This window comes from Rousettus aegyptiacus, unplaced genomic scaffold, assembly GCF_014176215.1.
Source record: "Rousettus aegyptiacus isolate mRouAeg1 unplaced genomic scaffold, mRouAeg1.p scaffold_m13_p_2, whole genome shotgun sequence".
Taxonomy (NCBI): domain Eukaryota; kingdom Metazoa; phylum Chordata; class Mammalia; order Chiroptera; family Pteropodidae; genus Rousettus; species Rousettus aegyptiacus.
The window spans coordinates 68382621-68404299 of record NW_023416295.1 but is presented as its reverse complement, the minus strand read 5'-3'; the positions used below and the strand labels follow the sequence as shown (position 1 = coordinate 68404299).

General features: G+C 34.0%; 1 protein-coding gene across 19 annotated transcripts in view; it reads right to left on the bottom strand.

Moving 5' to 3' along the window:
* GTDC1 (glycosyltransferase like domain containing 1) overlaps positions 1-21679 on the bottom strand; it is a 355599-nt gene that overhangs the window by 200331 nt on the left and 133589 nt on the right. Inside the window, exon 2 of one of the 19 annotated variants that reach the window (XM_036236295.1) lies at positions 17178-17255. The exons of 17 other annotated variants lie outside the window; for them this stretch is intronic. In XM_036236295.1, the coding sequence (XP_036092188.1) occupies positions 17178-17179 (2 nt within the window). In that variant the 5' untranslated portion in view covers positions 17180-17255. Of the gene's footprint in view, positions 1-11843; positions 13284-17177; positions 17256-21679 lie in introns of those variants that run through there. One more of the 19 variants, XM_036236294.1, reaches the window with a different exon arrangement.

Sequence of the window (21679 nt, the reverse complement as noted above, 5' to 3'; positions counted from 1 at the left end):
TTAATTTAAAACCATGGCTCTCCATCATTAATTTGTGATAATAAAATCCTTAAATAGACATAATATTCAAATGTGATAATCTAAAGGAAGAGAGGGAATTGTGTACTGTGCAAGGTTTTTTACATATATCATCTCATTTAATCATCACCCTTAGAGATGTGTCTTATTATCCACATCTTACCAATTAAGAAATTAAAGCACAAGAGTTTGGTTAAATGCTAAGACAACAGCAATTACTGAGGCAGAGATGAGTTTCAAATCCAAGTTGATCTGGTTCCAAAGCTTCTACTTTTTCAGTTATTCCACACTGATTTTGAATCATCAAGATGAGAATGTGATTCAATGTTTCCTATTAACTTTACTTCTTACTATAGTCTGTAGTTGAGAAATAAAAGAATATAAATGTTATAAAGAATTGTACTAACCTGAACAGTTTTATTTCATCCCTTCATTCGTCATATACTTACTGAGTGATTACACTGTTAGATAAATTGTGGAAAGGTAATGACCATCAAGGAAGAATCTCTGGAAGAGATATATTTGAGGCAGCATCCTAAATAACATGAAGGAGTACAGCCTACTGAAATAACAAAAAAGGTGGTCAGGGAAATGGGATAGAGAGAAGTGGCTGATATGAGGTGAGCAAAAAATTGAGCAATGAAGGAAACAAAAATGTCTGACTTGGTTTCTGGGAGTGAGAGAGTAAGCACGACTCAAAGGTTTGTAGCTTGTGTAATCAGATGGTGTTGACATTCCTAACACAAGAGGAGAAAACAAATCAGGGGTTGGAGAAGATGGAAAATAAAAAGAGTTTCCACAAATGCTAAATATAAATGGAGTACCAGTAGGTAACTAAAGATAATAGACAGCAGACTAATGAAAGAAATTGTATTAGAGATTTTATTTAACTAAAGGTCCTGGTCGGCAAATGTGTCCATTAGAAATGTGGGTTCTGGTTTGTTATATATTTTTGCATAGTTGTTCTACATGGTTTTCCAATATTTCATATGTTATCTTGTTTTCTCCCATTAAAGTATATTCCTTGATGAGATAAATTAAATCTGCTGTTCTTTTTTTTAGTATTCTATACTTTCCTTAATATGGCATCTTCCACACTGGATTTAAGTTTTCTTAGGGCAGGTCCTATATCTTCCTTGTGCACTACCCTATTCCAGGTGCTCCATAAATGTTTTCAAATAAGTGAATGGATGAATGACCAAATAAGTCAGTTATTTATTCCCTCAGTGAAGCTGAGAAAATTAAATTGGTTGATTATCTTGTTGATTATCTGTTTATAGTGAAGTGTTCAATATATTTACTTTTACCATCGAAATACAAGTTGGACAACATCTCATGCCACCCAAAGAATGCACTTACCTTCCTACCTGAGTACCCAACACAATTCTAGGGAATGTCATTTGATACCATTTTTGATCAAGACCATTAGTTTTTCCTTATGGTCCCTAATAATATGTCAGTCTACAATCCTAACATATCAAGTACTTATGATATGATCCCCCCAAAAAAGGAACTCCAGAAGAGATGTAGGTGTTAACCTGGTACAAAGATCAGGAATGTACAATGTCATAATAGTAATTTCTGTCATCTTCAGGGATTCATGATCATCAGCCTTGAAGAAGTCAGTCAATTAATATGCAAAGCACATCTAACTTGCTGAGTGTGCTGAGAACACTTCACATGGTGTTTTATCTCCATAAACTAATATAATTAGTATGTGAAATATTTATAATTCGCCTCATGATTAATCTATCATAGAAGACTACTCCTTAACAGCAGCATATCATTTTATATTGGAATGTTCTTTGCCCTTTAGTTCATGCCATTCATAAGTCCCTGGAGTTCATTTCTAAATATTATAAAATTGGAAGACCAGAGACCCAAGATAATGGATATGTCTTATCATTACTCCAACACAACCCTACCAATGCTGTCTAAGGTTATGTACATTTAAGGACACGCTGACCAGTTCAAGCCAGAAGACTATTACTCAAATAGATACAGAAAGCTAACTTCAGGCATAAGCCTGAGAAATAAATCATAGGCAAGCATAGAGGGGCTTTTAGATATTTTCATCATGTATATTATGACACAGGAACAGTTAAAATAATCATAACAACAACAATCATCATCCTGCCTGGTATATCAACTAAAGTATCTTTGACAACCATGGAGAGAAAGGTATTTTGTACCCCAATAGTGAATAAGCTAACAAGGAAAACTATGGTAACTTGCTATTTTTACTGAGTCACATCTACTGCTAAAATTAACAAGCACAAATAAAACGCCTCCTAAATAGTCTGTCTTTCTATAATAGCTCTTAAAATCTAAAATTTTTGGTACTTACGAGTAATTGTTCTAAATTTGCTTCCCAGAATCCTGTACTTTACTGAGTTGTTCTATCATTTGATTTGTGACATTTTGTTATGCTTCTCATAGAGATTATTCCTGTGTTTTGATTATTTCTCCTATGTTTGTTTTGGCAAGTCCGAGACAGTTCTTTGAAATCTTCCCTGAGTTTGATGCTTAATATGCCATTTGGAGAAATACCTTCCTCTAAATAATTTATTTAGTATCTCCAGTGTATTTCTATTTTATACATCACTTTAATTCTATCACTAGATAATTAATTACATAAGTCAAAACTAGCAGAATATACAGGCTACAGTAGGCACTCAAAAAAGAGTTTGGGAAAATGAAATATTAATGTAGTACATCTACGATGGAAAAAGAATTTGAAGGTATGAGTCCCAGGCATGTATGTCTTGGTCTTTTTTACTTTTATTTTAAAGAGGAAAATTTTTATAAACATTGATTTGTTAATCCTGTGTTTCTTTCTCATCAAGCCAACAATGTAAAAATTCTAACATTTTGTTTCTCAATCTATATCACAGAGGGGAAAGCATGCAGAAGCTAGTTTTTCGAAGATTGAAACTTTCTATTTGAATAAAGTAAAATAATAATTTTAAAATCTACATGGCTGTTTTATACATAAAAAAGTGTTTTTTTGTTTTTTTTTTTAAATAAAGTTCTCTCGATCACAACTTAAAGATCTGCCACCCTCTTTTTTTATTTCCTTAAAGTAATATATATATAAGTACAGGAGAAAAACAGATGAAAAGTAAAAACTGCCATACAAATAATATTTTTGAGATTACCTAAAAATGAAGTACGAAGATCATTAAATACAATCTACATGACAGAAAGACTTTCTGAGATACATTTCTCTCAGTCTCACCACACTACACTACATGTGAGACTCATCAAATATTAGAACTATAAGGAACTCAAAATTTCCTATGCCACACTTTCTTACCAAGTGACTGGGGAGCACAAAATGAGGTCACCTGCCCTGGGTTAGTCAGTTAGAGGCAAAGCTGGGACCACTACAGAGTCAGCTACAGAAAGGAAGTCACAGGTGTTGCTTGGGAGCCTGCTTCCTAATTCCAATAATGGGAACAGTTTCGAGGTAGACACCGGGATGAAAATATTCTCAATTTAGACAGGGGAAAAGCCCACTCACTGAGGGGGGGGGGGGGCGGGGAATACTTTCTTTGACCGTGTTTTGCCCTTTCCACAAAATACAGACAAAAGTACTCGAATGTGGGTATAAATATTCACTAGAGACTTGCTATAGCTATCCAAGTCTCGATTTTCTCTGAATTTTCCATTGCCGATATCTGAGGGTTGCATGCCATAGGTCACATAAACACCATCCAGAGCTTCTCTTTGCCATGTCAGAGATTTATACCTAAGACACAGCATGGAAGCATCCCACCGAGTCAGTCCTTTCCTTTCTTCCCTTTCCCCTACCTGTACATAATAGTGGTCTGCGCATGTTAGGAAATACACAGAATGCCACGAGAGAAGCAAGCAGGGAACCTCAGACTTGGCTCGGGAAAGGCAGAAAGGCTTTAAAGGAGTAAAATACTTGAGATGGACATTAAAAAATGAAGAGAATTTCCATTTTGGTGTGTGTTAAGTGTAGGGATTAGAAAGGGGGAAGATTATGAGTTTCTATTAATATAACAGAGGAGAAGCAAATGCCCAGGACCATAAATATCCACATTTTATATCTATATCTATATCTATATATATAGTAGATAAGGAATATATATAGTAGATATATATAGTAGGTAAGGGATAAAAAGATAAGCTAAGCTAGACTTGACAACCTGCTCTTCATCTTTGCATTTTGGCAATTAAGATATAAACAAAGGGCTGAAGTTATATGAGAGTTAAGATTTAATATTTTAAATAACTTTGTTTTAACTTTGTTTTAATCCCTGTATCATATACACTGTTAGTGTTACTCATAGTTAGAATGATGCCGACTCATTGCAAATGAATATCATGTTAACTCGCTCCCGTACTAAGTTCCCAAAGTTAAATAGATTCAGACGGGACATTCTACTAACTTTGTGCAATAACTCCTTGTCTTGAAAAACACTTTCAAAGAAATGTTAGTATTTTCACCACTCCATAGGAATCAGTAACAAGGCGAGATTCTCCTAAGAATATTCCAACAGTCCTTGAAAAACTAAGACTGTCACAAAACCTGAGCATCTGGCAACTCTGCCACCATGAAGTATCCATATGGAAGAGACCAAAATGTGTCAAAGTACCCAAAACGATTTTGGATAGTGTAGAAGATAGAATAAATAATTCAGTATCGTCAACACTTTCAACAGCAGGTAGTGGATATGCTACCTGCTTCTATAATGTGCCAGAATGTAACATAAGTGTGTGAGGCTGTGTGTGTATGTGTGTGAGAGAGAAAGGCAGAGAGAATATGAGTATACATGAGGCTAAAAACTATTTTTATATAGAAATATTCCTTAGGTATTTCTCTTTGTAGGGACATCTCTGTAAGTATAGGTTTATAGATTTACAAAAGAAAAAAATGGAGTCGATGAAAACTTATTTTTAAGATAAATATAGCAACAAATATATTACTTCAAAGTCAATGAAAAAAACTGCATTAACTTAACATTATGGTTGCGATTGTATGTGCAAAAAAAGTCAGAAAATCCAAAATTATGGTTCCCTCAGCAACCATAACTGTGTCCTCATGCATATATGAGTATTTTGCATTACTGTAATGATGATACATTTCAGCCTTAATATCAGTTTATGCAATGTGACTGAATTAGGATTCTTTTGGGAACTATAACTTTGAATTTCTGGACTTTTGTGAATGTAAAATCTTAACCATAAAATTACATTAATATAGGGTGGGGTTTTTGCATTTTATTTTCTGGCATTTAAAAAAACAATAAAGAGTGAATAGTTGACAACATTAAAGTAGTAAAAGACTGGCCGATTTGTAATAATACAGACAGGATTTGATATCGAGTCTAATCCATTAAAATAGGGATATACAAACTACAAAAAAAAAAAAATGCCCCTCTGAAGATTTTTTTTTGAAGCAACATTATGTTTATTAAATAACACCCTTAATCAAAGATAAGAACAGGCAAGGTATCCTTCCCGGAGCGAGTCAATTTACTTTTTCCTATAATGTTTCTGATTAGAAGGTACTTTCATTCAACTATATTTCAAAATGAATATAAATATTAATGACTGAAAAAAATTCTCTCACTACATATTCTTGTATCTCATCAAGATAAAAAAAAAAAGCATCAAAATGGCTCCCCATATTTTCGAAAGCAAAGCTGGTAAGGAGCCACTCTTCTTTCTTGCATGTGTAGAATGGCAGGACACAACCTATAAGATGAAACTGTATTACTGTCACCAACTACTTTTTGATCATGGGGCTGAGGCTGATTCAAAATGTGGTTCACAAAGAAACAGATACACAATGACCACGTTAAGCTTAAGAAGGAAATAACTATTTTACTTCGCTACTTAGGTATTATCCACCCATGGAGGAGCCAGGAGATAGAGTAAAGAACAGTGACATTGTAGGTTCATAGTCAAATCTGTTTGGGGAAAACTACAAATTCTTTCATGGAGATGACATATTCCACAGGCCTCACAGGATTAGTAGTTTTTCAACAGGTGAACACATTCCAGAGAGAAGAGTCTGTGGAAAGATTCAAAAGTAAAAGTGGTCAACATCCTTCTGGAGAATAAAGAGTTAGGTTGAAGGGTAGGAGGCCGAAGAAGGAGTTGTAAAAGAAAAAGCTGCAAATGTATATTAAATATGTATTGTAAAGGACCTTAAAGGCAAGGCTGACTAATCTTAACTGAAATGTATAGGCGGTGGCAGGAACACTTATTTTTCATGAACAAGGAGTTTATGCTTTATAGGAGAGAAACAAAGAGCGAAAATAATAAGCAAACGAACAACCAACCAAAACCCCACAGCAGCAGAACAGAAGACAATAGAAGTAAACACTGAAGACAGAAGACCAGGGAACCAGGTATGAGATTATTATACTAATCCAGACAAGTTTCCATGAAGATCTGAAGAAATACAATAAGAAAGGATTACAATGTGCTTTTAAGACTTTAAGATATAGTGACTATTGGAAAGATGTGCCAGTAATACAAATATAAAATCAAGGGTGATGTCTGATGTAAGGAAAGGGAATGATCGAGCACTGTTTAGTAAATCTTAAGTTAAAGGTAGTGAGTTTCATACAAATGGGCATTTCCTCCTGAAAACAAGTTAGAAATATAGTCCTGAAGATATTGATTACAGCAATAAAATCAATACTATTCTTCCTATCCATGTAATTTACAAACTTGTGCCTCTATCTCCTTTTATCCCTATAGGGTTCGGAAGGTAACAGCATCATCAGTGGTATAATCAAGAAAACTGAGGCTTGCCAAGAATGACCTCACACAGGTATAAAATGGCAAAGCCAGGCTGGAGACACAGATTTTGTAATCTTTGCTATAGAAGTTATTTTGAAATTATAGATAAGATCATCAAAAATGGAGAGATAAAAGATAAGTGAGTTGTGTGCAGAACTACAGGGAAACCCTAAGCTTGAAGAGCAGTGATCATTCAATAGCCCAACAGATGACTAAGATACCTAATAAAGTGTTACAAGGCCTGTCATTCAACAGGTGCTTAATAAACCTCTTTAACATCAACAGATAAAGAGGAGACAGCAGTAAATAGGGTCTTTGTATCTGTGGTAGAAGGATGGAGTAGTTCTCAAACGTTTTTTAAAACAACCAGTTTTCTGAAAGGAATTCTTACACAAAACTCTGATATGTGAAATATCTGAAAACGCTCACGAGCAAAGGAGGAGTACCTAGATGGTCTGGAACTTTGCCCAACCTGAACTCTTTTCCCTTCCTTTCACAACCCTTTCTTTGCACATATATAGCTACCCCTAAGACAAACACATACAATCCAGAGAAAATACCAGAAATCCTCTAAGTTAGTGACAAGGATGATGTGATTTGGGACATCTGAGTACAATGTGGAAGAACTACAGAGAACACTTGGTCTCAACAGATCAAACTGAAATCAAGTACCAGCCTGTCTAAACTTTATTCTTAACTAGGCTCTCCATTTCCACGTTTTTCCACTAGCTGGGATCCTTCATTACTTCTTTCATGGATTCTTCCAGGGCCAACAACTTACTTCGATTATGACCCACATATTAAATTACTTGTACATCCTAACTGTTTACCATGGATATGGCACTTTTAATTGAGTCAACTGTCTGCAGCTGGCTGTCCTGTTCCAGTCACCTGCTGGAGAACCTCCCCACTTGTTGCATTTTATAAGTTATTAGCCATGCCACAGAATTCCACATATAAATCAGAGAGAATAAGAATGGCATAATGTCAGGAGGTTGAAATTAAAGAAATGAATGCCCGAATTTGATATCTTAGAGAAACGAAGTTGTATATGCTAATCATGTTACTGATATGGCCAATTACATGTATGACAGAGAGGGAAAGGATCTGAATGTCCCCAGAGTTGAAAAAAATGAAAGAATTATCGAGCTCTTTTTAATAGCAGACTTGCGATGTTGTTCCATTTTTATATAAATTGTAAATGAAAAAATTCAGTCCAATCAAATAGTAAAAACAGTAATCATTATAAAAAACATCCAGCCTAACCAAGTAGTAAAAACAGTAATCATTATAAGATTTCATTATGGCAGTACCTTTGTACAAATATGAAGTGATATATAAAGGAAATCACGGGCTGATTCTTGGATAATTTATTCAAGGAGTAAGTTATGAAAATTTGTCAATAAGTAGAATAAATGAGGCAACTCAACAACAGCTCACCATAGATTCTATTTATGCAACTCCAATTTTAATTTAGTCTGTATTGATGGACTCTTTTATTTCATGTGTTATAGTCATGTTAAATCTAGACACAACATTCACTGCATCTAGAGCCTACGCAGTACAAAGATGTCTGGACGTGACACAGACAGTTGCTCCTTTTGCTTCGAGTGATAGTTCATTTGCAAAAAGGATTTAAAGAGATTTAAGAAAAATCAGTAAATAAATTTTTTTTTTTAAGTAACCATACACATTAAAATTTGTCTTTTTTTCTCTTGGCTTTATACAGTAATTTGTCTTTGGAAGAAATCATGCTGACACTGTCCTGTGTTGTCTCAGGCCTCTGTAGAGGAGGTCAGCAAGGAAAAAGAGGTAAGCTGTAGCCTCTGGTCCCCGGGCAGGATACACACCGAAGGAAACAGAACCACTGGTAGCACCTGCCATCAGAGAAGTTAGTGGGCCAAAGGAACTAGGTCCAAAGGGCATAACTTGGGCAAAGTGTAGGTTGAATTCAATGAGTAAAACAGAAAACTAAAGATTCCCAGAAGCCTCACTCGGAATTCAGGAGGTGACTCTTAAACAGGTGTCACATACCAAGTTTGACTGAGAATATGCAGGAGACAAAACTGGCAGGAACTAATAAAAGAGTAATAACAAAAGCCCAGAAGGGACCTATAGGATGAAGGAGAATACCTAGGGAAGAGGAAGACTAAGGAGATGAAACCTAGCTAAAACAACTGGCAATTAAAGGATGAGAAAAGATAAGGGTTCAGAAAGCAACAAAGTGAGGGCCCTAGGGCTGATCCCGTGGCAAATGGCAATAAAGGGACTTGCAGAGTGGAGGGTCAGCTGAGAGTGGAGTTGTCTAAAGGTCCGTGTGAATGAGTCTGAAGTCTGGCACAGATAAAGCGAACTGCAAGTCATACCAATCAGCGGGGCTGAGGTAGAAATATATTGCTGACTCAGGTAAGAATGGCTCAGGTGCTGTGCAGGACTGAGCCTACAGGTAGGGGGCGTCAGTGCACCTGACTGTGCCCTGCTGAGGAAAAGCCAAGGCTGGGATGTAAGATAAGGTTGAAGGGAATAACACAAAGAAATAACAAAAAAATTTTTCTGAATTGTAATTTGTGAAGTTAGTATAGACTATGAAGTAAACCCAGAATATAAAAATCTAGATTTGTTCAAAAGACAAATAAGTCCTCTATTTTTACAAAAAAAAATAAAAAAAACATTTTCAATGATATTAAGAATAAAATTAAAAATTTTAAAGCACAAAATTATAAACATACTACTATTAAAATAATGTAAGACTAGCTACACAGGAAAGACTATAAGGAAGGTAGACTATGAGGTATAACAGCTGCTGAGTTTATGAATTTTCTATTTTATCTCCAAATGTTCTATTGTGTGACTGTATATTACTTTTATAATTAAAAAATCAAAAAGCATTAATAATAAAATTTAATAGCAAGCATGCCTCATATATTTTTAATTATTTGATTAAAATAATTTCCACTTATAACACATTTCTTGGCTAAAGAGAGGAGTATTTACATATGCTATTACACATTGAAGTCCTTATAAAATCTACTAAAATTAGTAATCCCTACACCTAATTTGTACATCGCTGTAAGATACACTTAACCTAAAGAGACGATTAAAATTTTTCATTTAAAAATTCCTTTTATTTTAAAAAATATATGGAATATGTGCCAATATCACCTTTACACAGCAGGAGGGAAAAATTTAATCAAAAGAATAACTGGTGTGTTGCAATGCAAATTATTTTAGAAACAGTACCAGAGACTGCATGTTTTTAATGGGCAAGAATCACATCATCTCTGTGTTTTGTAAAACTCCACAATGCATAGACATCCTGTTTCCAATGGCATTCACTAACATATAAATTAGTATTGTGGTTAAGAGTGTGGACTCTAAAGGCAGACCACCAGAATGTAGCACTGACTTTTTTTTGCCTATATATAAGCACCCTCTAAAGCAGTGTTTTACTTTTATTTTTTTTATGAGATATAGGTTTTTTATTCTTTTTTTCAATTACAGTTGACATTCAATATTATTTTATACTACTGTCTGGTATACAGCATAGTGGTTAGACATTTATATAATTTATGAAGTCATCCTCAAATAACTCTAGCATCCACCCAGCACCATGCATAGTTACTATATTATTGACTATATTCCCTATGCTGTACTTTATATCCCTGTGACTGTTTTGTAACTACCAAGGTGTACTTCTGAATCCCTTCACCTTTTCCACCCAGTCCCTCAACACCCCCTCCCATCTGATAACCATCAGTTTCTACTCTGTATCTGCGAGTCTGTTTCTGTTTCATTTGTTCATTTATTTTGTTCTTTAAATTCCATATATTTCTCTGTCTGACTTATTTTACTTAGCATAATATCCTCTAGGCCCATCTATGTTGTTGCAAATGGTAAAATCTCATTCCTTTTTATGGCCAAAGAAATATTCCACTATATATATGTACCACAACCTCTTTACTCAATTGGCTATTGATGGGCACTGAGGTTGCTTCCATATATTGGCTATTGTAAATAATATTGCAATGAACACAGGGGTTCATGTATCTTTTCAAATTAATGTTTTGGATTTCATCAGATAAATATCCAGAAGTCGAATTGCTGGGTCATAAGGTAGTTAGTTCTATTTTTAATATTTTGAAGAATCTTCATACTGTTTTCCATAGTGGCTGCACCAAATTTGCAATAGTACCAATAGTGCACAAGGGTTCCCTTTGCCCCTCATCCTCGCCAACACTCGTTTGTTGATTTGTTGATGATAGCCATTCTGATAGGTGTGAAGTGATATCTCAATTAATTTGCATTTCTCTGATGATTAGTGACACCAAACATCTTTTACCATTGACTCTTAAGTCAGACTACCCAGATCTACTATGGACTCTGAGAGCAGACTACCTGCTTCACCAACTACTAGCTATGTGATCTTAGGCAAGTATGCTTACCCTCTATTTGCCTCAGTTTCTTCATGTGATAAATAAAGCTAAGAACAGTACTCTTCTAATGGGTAGTGTGAGGATATGTAAAGTGCTTAGACCAATGCTTGGCACACTGTAAGTACTATATAAGCATTGGAGGCTATTTACCATATAACTGATCAATTCTGGTTTTGGAATGAAATTCCAAATAAATAATGAATCAAAAGTCAAAATATTGTAATATTGGTGAATTCTTTATTCATCATTCTATAGTTTATACTTTCTTATTTTTGTTTTCATTACATAAGATCTCACCAAAGTTAGCTTTGGCAAACTCTCCTACAAATGAACATCATTAGACTTAATTACTCCTGATCTTTAGCCAATACCATTTCCCACGGCCACTGCAGTTAAGTAAGTCCTATGCTTCCTAGAATCTGGTAAAAGTACATTTTGCCTGTCTTCCTTCCAAACACAGTGTGTGATGATCCAATTTGGTTAAATTTCGGATTGCTGGCAATTGAAAGCTCATCTGGGAGTAATTTTTCACCCTAGATGACTTGTGCTTGAGCTGGGAGATATAAAAAGTTAAATTATTTTTATTGCCAAAATCATTATATGGACTACCTTTGAAGTCTTTTCCAATGGATACAGTGTCCTGTACACATCAGCCACCCAATTCTAGGAACTCCAAGTAAATGGTCTATCAATTCAGTTCAAATGATATTTTAGTATGCTACTTCAGTGCTAGGATTAAAATTTGGGAAAAAATAAATGTATTAAAAAAACAGGTTAGGTTCAGCCTTCCATTTTTTTAAAGTATGTTTCTGGTCAGTTCAAAGGTAAGCAGATTTAAAAAGGTTAAGTACAGTTCATTAAACATTTTCATTCTTGGATAGTTTGCTCATTATACATTTAGCATATTCACATTGATTATGAACATAATGCTGATACTACAAGAGAATGTCCACTCTTAGAGTTTCAGTGCCCTTTATATGCTAATGACTCCCAGATTTGGGCTTCAAACCTAGACTTCCCACCCAACCTAAAGATATTCAACTGTCTATCGGAAATCTTCATGTGGATAACCCACTGGCACCTTAAATTCAAAGGGTCTAAAACAGAATTCACCATCTAATTTAATAAACATGTCCTTTTGCTATATTTATTGTTGCAGATATAAGCACAAACATTCGCCACACCAGAAACCTGGGAGTCATCCCTCCCTTTGAGTTACTTTCTCTAAATTTCCATAAATAACCTATTAATGAATCCCATCCACTTTGCTTCCTGTGTGTTTTTCAAATCTGTCCCTTCATTTTCATCCCTATTCTCTTGTACATACATAGTGAAGCCTGGCCTATGGCAAAATCCACCTAATCTTCCTATTTCGAAGCTTGCCTTGCCCAAAAGTTCATCTTACACCTAGAAACAAAAGCCATGTATCAACAATGCAAATCTGGCCAGGTAACTCCCTTGTATAAAATGCAAGTCCCTTAAATTAGTATGTGAAATGTCAACTTGCACTGGTATCCACCTAAATCTCTAAACTCATTTCCTGCCCAGATCTATTTCACACTTAGAGCTTCAAGAATAAAGAAATTACTGTGGTTATTTTCAAACACCAGGTTGCCTTTTACTTCTATGTCTTTACTTTTATTCTTACCCAGTTTGCATGTCATGACACTGTCTCACACTCCCTTCCTCAAAACAATCCACTAACTCCATTTTATCACTTAAGAATCAATTGTAATGACCCATCCAAGAAGTCTTCCTAGATCTTTCCATTTGATACCCAAGTTGGATTATGTACTCCTCTTGAGTGTCGCCATATCTTTGCACTTACGCAACTAGAATATTTATTATTATTATTATTATTTTATACTAATTTACATACAAAGATCCTGAAGGTGAGAATTTATCTTATTCACTTATCTTTGGATCCCAATTCCTGGCTACTGATAATATATTGAGCAAATGAATGCATGTATGTATATATGTGAATATATATCAAATATTTAACAAATCAACTTTGGCTACATCATAAAATATCAAATTTTTGATATGAACAAAATGAATACAAATTAATAAAACTAAGTAGACAACACTTTATTATGACAATATTTGCTTAATAAACAGATGAGAAAAACCTACAATTTTCCATTATTTCCTATTCTACGTTTATATTAAAGTCAAATCTATTATTTCCTATTTTATACGTTTATATTAAAGTCTTCTATATTTATAGTAATTCTAACATTCTTCAACCCCCAAAAGTAGTTTCCTAATTCCTGCATATCAGAACCAAGTACACTGCCATCCTCTTCACCCTATATACTGATTCATTCACACCGGACTCCTAACCACTGTAAGAATGCATGTCTGTGCCTCTACCTCTGCATGAAATATCATTCTCTGCCCTGGCTGCTTTGAGTTATTTTGTTAAGTATTTACTCTTATAAGTCTTTGTGCATATCTCTGGCATGGCATTCCCTTTACATTGCAGTACGCCTTCCTAGTCTATGCAGTAAGCACTCCTTCCATTTTCCATGCAAAATGCCTGTGTCATAGATGTTCAATAGGATTAATTTAATGGATTCTACATTCATTCCTACTCATATTCCCATTCATTGGAACTAGTAAAAGTTTTGTCTTTAGCCACATGCTCTCCCCCTTAAACATCCCTATGAAAACTCAATCATCCATTTGTCTTTATAAATAATCTTCAAGTGAGATCTCTAGCTTTCCTGTATCACTTGAATTATAGTCCCCTATTTCCAGTGGCCCACAGGAAATACCTACTTGGATGCCATGCTGTTACTTTAAATTTAGTATACTAATATTAGACTAATTCATCTCATTCTTTCCCCAACTTCACTGCTTCTGCCAAGAGCATAGTATTACGCTAGATTCCTAAGGTAGTACTGAAGGCATATTTGATGTTTCCTGAACTTTAACTCTTATAACAAAGTATCACCAAGCAAGTAATTTTTGCTATAAATAAAGATGTTAAGTTTTGCCTGTTCCCCTACCCTCTGACACTGGGTTTTTATCAGCTCAGACCACAAAAATTGAATGCTTTCTTAAACGGCTTCTCTGTCTTTAATTCCTTTCTAGCATATTGCCTCCATGTTAATTTTACCGAAATCCAGTATGACTAAATTAATCTGCAAAACCCTTTGGGAAACTACCTGGCTCTAAATAAAACGAGAACAAGAGACCAATTTAGGTTATTTTAAAGCAAAACATTAGGTAACTTTAATCCTCAAATTCTTCCTAATTAAAGCCCAGTTAATGGCTAGAACTCCAGTTTTCTCGAATTTCAGTCTACTACTTATTTCATCATTTAAACTGATGGAATTACTTTCTGAGAAAAGTCTCGGCACTGCCAGCAGATCCTTCTGCAGCTCAAGGATATAAGCCAGATTTTCACTTTTATAACACAACACCATCTTTGGCAACTACAGAATTAGGAACAGTAGCATATGGATCTTCTTTCAGCCGATGTAGAATACCAATACCTCAGATACGTGTTAATGACCTGAAGATTATTTGCTCTAATACATACTAAAATATTTATAAATGAATTGATATAATATACAGGATTTGTTTCAAAATAATACAGTATGGGGGAGACATGGATAAAATTGGAGGGACTCAGAGATGAGATAAGACTGATCATAAATTGATAATTATTGAAGGTAAATGATGGGTACTTATGTATTTATGATACTACCATCTCTACATTTATGTTTTACATTTTTCAATAAAAAGTTAAAATAAATTTGAAATCAAGTGCTATAAAAAGTTATCAGTACTTACTATGGATAATGAAGCTATGGCTGATCATTTTCTTCTATATCTCTAAATATTCTCTTTAGTTTCCCAAAATGAATAGGAATTACTTTAAGAAAGTTATAAAATGTTCAAATAAAAAATTTTTAAAAACTATCCTCTCTACATCAATTAAGCTTCTTCTTCTTCAACTAATATCTGAAAGGGGTACGTTAGTTATTCATTCCTTAGAAACATTGAAACTTTACGATTTTATCAAGTGAAAGAACCATTAATCTATGTGCCTACGCTATTTTATTCAGGTATGCAGTTGAACTATCTTTACAAAAAAGAGAAAATGTATCTACATTTTTAAAGGAAGAACTGCCAAAAATATCCATTACTATAGTCAGTGCTCCTTATAATAAAGATCTATCTAACAGAGTCCACTTAGCACTATGGATTTTAATATAAGCTACACATTAGAATCACCTGAGAGATTTAAAAAATCCTGATGCCTAAGTCATACCTAAGACCAATTAAATTAGAATCAGAGGAGGTGAGATGCAGGCATCTGTACTTTTTAAAGCTCCTAAGTAATACCAATGTGCAACCAATATTGAGAGACACTGTCTCAAAACTATATAACTTAGTGATCTGTTACTTTTTTATTATAGCAATTTTCAAGCACACACAAAAACTTACAGTACATCTCATGGTACCCAACACACAACTTCAACAGCTTTCAATATTTTTGCCAAGGCTAGTTCAACTATCACTCCCACTTTATTTTTATTTATTTTTTGCTGGAATGTTTTGAAGCAAATGTCAGACAAACAATCATTTCTTTTTTCAATATTTCAGTATGCAAACATTGTTACTTATGATTAACTGACTTAATTCCTTTTTATTAGACAATGAGAGGCTTTGATGAGCTTAGTTCTTTGTTCAAATGGATTAAATTTCCTTAAATTAGAATGTCTAAAATATCCATACTTCCTCTATCCCTCTGTTATAACCTCAATTTTTTTATTTTTTGCTTTTGTTTTAATGGTTTTCAGTTATATTGGATATGTGCATTTTAATGAAAAACAGATCTTTGACTACATTATTGTCCTTTCAATATTATATACAATATCTACTCTCCTTATCATATCATTTCAAATCCCTCACTTTGACTTCATTAATAATGTGCATTTTTTCATTAGAAATGTATTTTTATTATAGAATAATTTGGAAAATACGGAAATGGAAAACTAACATTGCATATAATTTTATAATGTATATGTAACAGTTTTTTACATTTTGAATGTTTTATCGCAGTTGTTTTCCCTGAACATGAAACATATTTTTAAAAATTGAGATTGTATTGCATATATCATTTTCATAATACAATTTTACTTAACATCCTCCTGAGTATATTCCCAAATATTTAAAAACATATTTAATGGTTGTAGAATTAATATTTCACCATATGAGTGTACTATTATTTACTAAATGGTTACTTTACTATTGGACAGCTGGATTACTATCCAATAATTATGCATAATGCTTTGTTGAAAATTCTAATCATCCTGTTGGCAAGAACAATGAAGGGTCTGAGGTTTTTCCCTACTTGCAAGTTAACAAGTTAGCCTGCCACAGTTTCCTGGATGCTAGCAGTGGACATAACACTCCTGTGTCAAATTACTCAGGACAGAGAAGGCAACACAAGTATCATACTCATGTCCCCTGTCCACCAAGGCCCACCAGGGTAATGAAGAGTGGTCCAGATGGATGAACCACAGGCAGTGGGTTTGCATCATAGCTAAGAAACCCTGAGCTACGGAAATCCAAGTCTTTCACAATAAGCTGCAAGGAAATTTTCCCAAACTTTGCTCCATAGGGAGACATTATCGTTATTATACTGGAAAATAAATAAACTAGCTATCTGATCAGAAAGGAGATACTATCTCTATATTCCAATGCTGTTTTGTTCTACAAACTTCCTTGAAAAGATAGTCCAGAACAAAAAGGCATTTCATGCCTCTGCTTGCAAGGCATACAGAAATGGCGAGCGACTCATGGAGAACTGTCTCCCAACATTCTTTAAAACAAATATGTAGCATATGATTACTGAAATTCTTGATAAAACATAGTATTATTACCAAATTATATTCTAGAAAGACTTAACTGCCTTATACTCACATAACATGAGTGCTTCCACCTCCCTTTCGAGGGCTTTCATAATTTCAATCTTTCTTAGTTTCTCCTACCCTGCTGTCCCTACAAAATACATAACATTAATTAGGAGCAGAACAACATAGTGATTAAGAAAAAAGACTCTGAGGCTAAAAAGCTGGAGTTTTAATGGCAGTACCACAATTAACTAGCTGTGAGACCTGAAATGAGTCACTTAACAAATCTGTGTCTCAGTTTCTTCAACTCAAAAGTGAAGATAATAATCACTTTATTAATTATTAATATAACTGTGAAATGTGTTTCATGGAAAGGACTTAGAAGAATGTCTAGAAAACAGTAAATGTTATGTAACTGTAAGCTATTATGATGTCTGGCTGCTCTTCCATGTCCATCCCAGTCCTATCCATCCTTCAGAGTTGAGTCAGGTACCACCAATGCCTCCATGAAAACAAATGACTTCTGCTCGGAACTCCTACTTGTACTTTATATCTCTGAACTTTTTCACTATATAGTATGTTATAGGTCTGGGTTGGCCAGCTGTATTTTGTTTCTAATACTTCACAACTTTCACCATAATGACAGTATTAAAAGCTCTCTAGCATTTACTAAAATCTCTAACCTTCTTGATCCTGCTGGTATCAAAATAATGCTTCCCAAACTCTGATTACTGCAAATGAAAATCTTTATATGTCAATTATTAAAAAAAAACTGAAGTGATTTTTTAAAGGAGTAAATCAATAACTTTCTTTGGGTTGATAGGGTATCAATGAAAACCATGCTGAACGTTTCAATACTTGGGTGAAATATTTTTTAACAGACTATTTCCTATACTATACATCAAGATAGTAAAAATCATAGCCATTTAAACCACTGCAGCAATACTGGAATTCATGATAAAGGTGGCACCAAATAGATCCAGGACTACAATTTACAAAGTGGAAAACCAAATAATTTGTGGAACAAAGCCATTAGATTGAAACAGAAACCAGATTACAGATACAGAAAATTAATTTCCTAAAATAAAAACATGTACTTAAAGAACTATCTTCATTGTGGTAGGCATTTTGAAAACCAGAAGTATAGCTATGTTTGACACGAAGTTAAAAATGACATTATGATTCTAAACAATATACCTTACAATTTTGTAGCCCCAGTTTTCAAAGTATTTTCATATATAATGTAAAATTAAAGATTATAAAAACCTTATAAAATGGAAAGCACAAGTATTAATTTTTTCTACTCACACTTAAGGAGACTAGAGTTGAGACCCACACTGGCAAAACAAAACTATTTTTGATACTAAAATGAATTTACATTTAGGAAATCATGCTAAATATTATTTTAAATAATTTAAATTACTTAAAGTCAATTTAAATAACTATTTTATTTAAATAATTTAAATTACAATTTAAATTTTTAAATATTTTAACACATTATTCTCAATTAAATATGAAACCCTCAAGTTATTCTTTAGTTAAAGGACTTCTTAAGATTCTCAACTTAAGAAGTTCATTGATCCTTTAAAAAATATTTTACAAAATAGTAGTAGATAAAATTATTCAAAAGAAGACATATATTTTGACTTGAGTGCCCCCATCTTCCAATAAAGTAGGGATGCACAAATATACACACATATCAGCCCAGATTTGAGGAAAAAATATATTCCTCACCTAAGGTTATGACTCAAAAGGATAAAAAAAATAAACAAACCAAACAAACAAACAAACAAAAATACCACAACACCTTTATTTGTTTTACTTTTGGGCTTTTTGTTTATTTGTTTTTTTGTTTGTCTTTAGAGAAGAAGTGGTACATACATACAATGGAATATTATTCAGCCATAAACAATCTTTTTAAAGAATAAAATGCTGCAATCTGCAACAACATGGATGGACCTAGAGGGTATTGTGCTGAATGAAGAAAGTCAAACAGAAAAAGACAAATGCTTTCACTTACATGTAGAATCTAAGGAACAAAATAGAAGAATAAAATCATAGATACAGAGAACATTTTGAAGGTTGCCAGATGGGAGAGTTAGGGGAGTGAAAACGGGGAAGGCATTAAGAAGTACAAATTAGTAGTCACAAAATAGTCAAGGGGATATAAAGTGTAACATAAGAAATACAGTCAATAATGGTATTATAACTATGTATGATGTCAGATGGGTACTAGATTTGATGGGGTGATCACTTTGTAAGTTATATAAATGTCTAATCACTGTGTTGTATACCTGAAACTAATATAATACTGTATGCCAACTGCAATTGAAAAAATTTTTAAATATATTTAAAAACAATATATTAGTGCAGGGTGTACAGTATGATGATACAATACATTACATAATGAACACCAAAATAAGTATAGTTACTATCCAGCACCATACAGATTTGTCTTTTCCTTCTTATGATGAGGTCTTTTAAGATTTACTTTCTTAGCAACTTTCAAATATACAATATGGCATTATTAGCGATAGTCACCGTCCTGTATATCACATCCCCAGAACTTATATCTTTTATTTTGACTACCTTTGTTACCTTTGTTTTTGATTGATATTTTCACTAGGTATAGAATTCTAGATTGATAGCTTTTGGTTTTCTTTCAGTGCTCTGAAGATGTTGCTCCACTGTATTCCCCTCTGCAATGCTTCCGAGGAGATATGTGCTGCCTATTTAACTTTGTTTTTCTGAAGCAACATGTAACTGAAGTCATTTATTGTTGTTTGTTTCAATCCATCTGCTTTTAAAATATTCTCCTAATCATTAGTGTAGAGAACAGATTCTAAAGTGGTCCCCATGATTCCATCTCATTGCATTCATGCCCTGCAAAATATTTCCCTTCGAGGTTTATAGATGTGCAGGCAGGAACAGCTACTTGCTTCTAAACAACAGAATACAGCAAAGGTGACAGGACGTATGTGCTTATATAAGATTATATCATCTTGCTTTGCAAAGATATAAGTAGCCATGTTAGGATGGTTCCCATAGTAGTGAAATGAGGGTGACCTCTGGGGGATAGCATGCTAGAAACTAAATACTACCAACAACTATGTAAGCTCAGAAGCAGACCCTTCCCCAAATGAGCCTAAGTTGAGATCATAGCTCTGACCGAATCATGAGGTTTTCAAGTGTGGCTGGTGGGAGAAGGCATTATTTCTGGTCTTTTGTGAACAATAGGCACTATTCCTTTTACTCTTCTTAGATGGTTCTTTCTCTAGCCTTGAGAGTTTCCTAACAAGTATGTGCTGACCTATACTCAGCTGTACACTTAAGTAGGACCCTCTGTAAATCTTGAGTTCTCTTTTTGAGCAGTTCTCTCTATTTTAGTATTGTTTTGTTTTTAATCTATTCAGACTCTTACCTCCACCTCCTCACTTCCAGGGGTCTACCAGTCTCTCCCTGGGTTCCCCCTTCTTGCACCAGGGCCTAGGAACTTTTCAAAGGTAAAAAGCTATGACAATTATAGGACCCACCTCATTTTGTTATCTTCTCTCAAGGATCACTATCCTTTGTTGCTTGATGTCCAATGTCTTAAAAATCACTGTTTCATATATATTGCCTATTTTTTTGTTTAATTCAGATGGAAAAGTCAATCCAAGCCCTGTTATTTCATATTGGTTAGAAGCGGAAGTCTTTCAACAAATATATTTAACCACAGAGCTAAAACCAAAACCAATGTGGGAATTAGAGTGGCAAAACAGAACATAAAAAATATTTATTCTGACCACATATATATAATACAACTGCAGATGAAAAAGTGGGAAAAAAAATGTGAGGTAGGGTCAATTCACCTATCACCTTAACTGTAATAGATGGTACTCTTCATATACTATTGAAAGCTTACAAATCAAATAATGGAAGTATATGCATATTTAAAGAGTATATTGGTAAGGAAGGGAGGGAGGGAAGGAGGGAGGAGGAGGAGGAGGAGGAGAAGGAGGAGAAGAAGGAGGAGGGGGAAGAAGGAGGAAGGAAGGAAGGAAGGAAGGAAGGAAGGAAGGAAGGAAGGAAGGAAGGAAAAAAGGAAGGAAGGTAGGAAGGAAGGAACAAACTTGTAGATTTAAAACAGATGGTAGAGAAAGAGCAACTGACAAAGAAGTGGGAATACATTCATTTTACCATTGCTCATTAGAAAAAACTGGTAGACATTATTTCAAAAATTAGAGACCTTAGGATGTCATACAAAGTTATAATTATGAAGGTAATCAATAAGAAAGAAATTTAAACCTTTCTCAACAGAAAAAAACTCACATGAATAAATTTTTTAGAAAAAAAATTTTAATTACCTCAGAGAAAGTAGAGAATCTAAAAAAAAAAAAATTAAAAAACACAAATTCTTACAATAGAAACACAAAAAGTTGCCCCCACAAAAGAATTTACCATTATCACCACCACCCCAAAATACTGCACTAAGTTTACAGGGTTGTACAGGGGAATTCGACCAAAATTTTAAAGAGCAGACAGATATATTTCTATTTAATAAGATGTAGAGAAAATTCCAAATTATTTTTA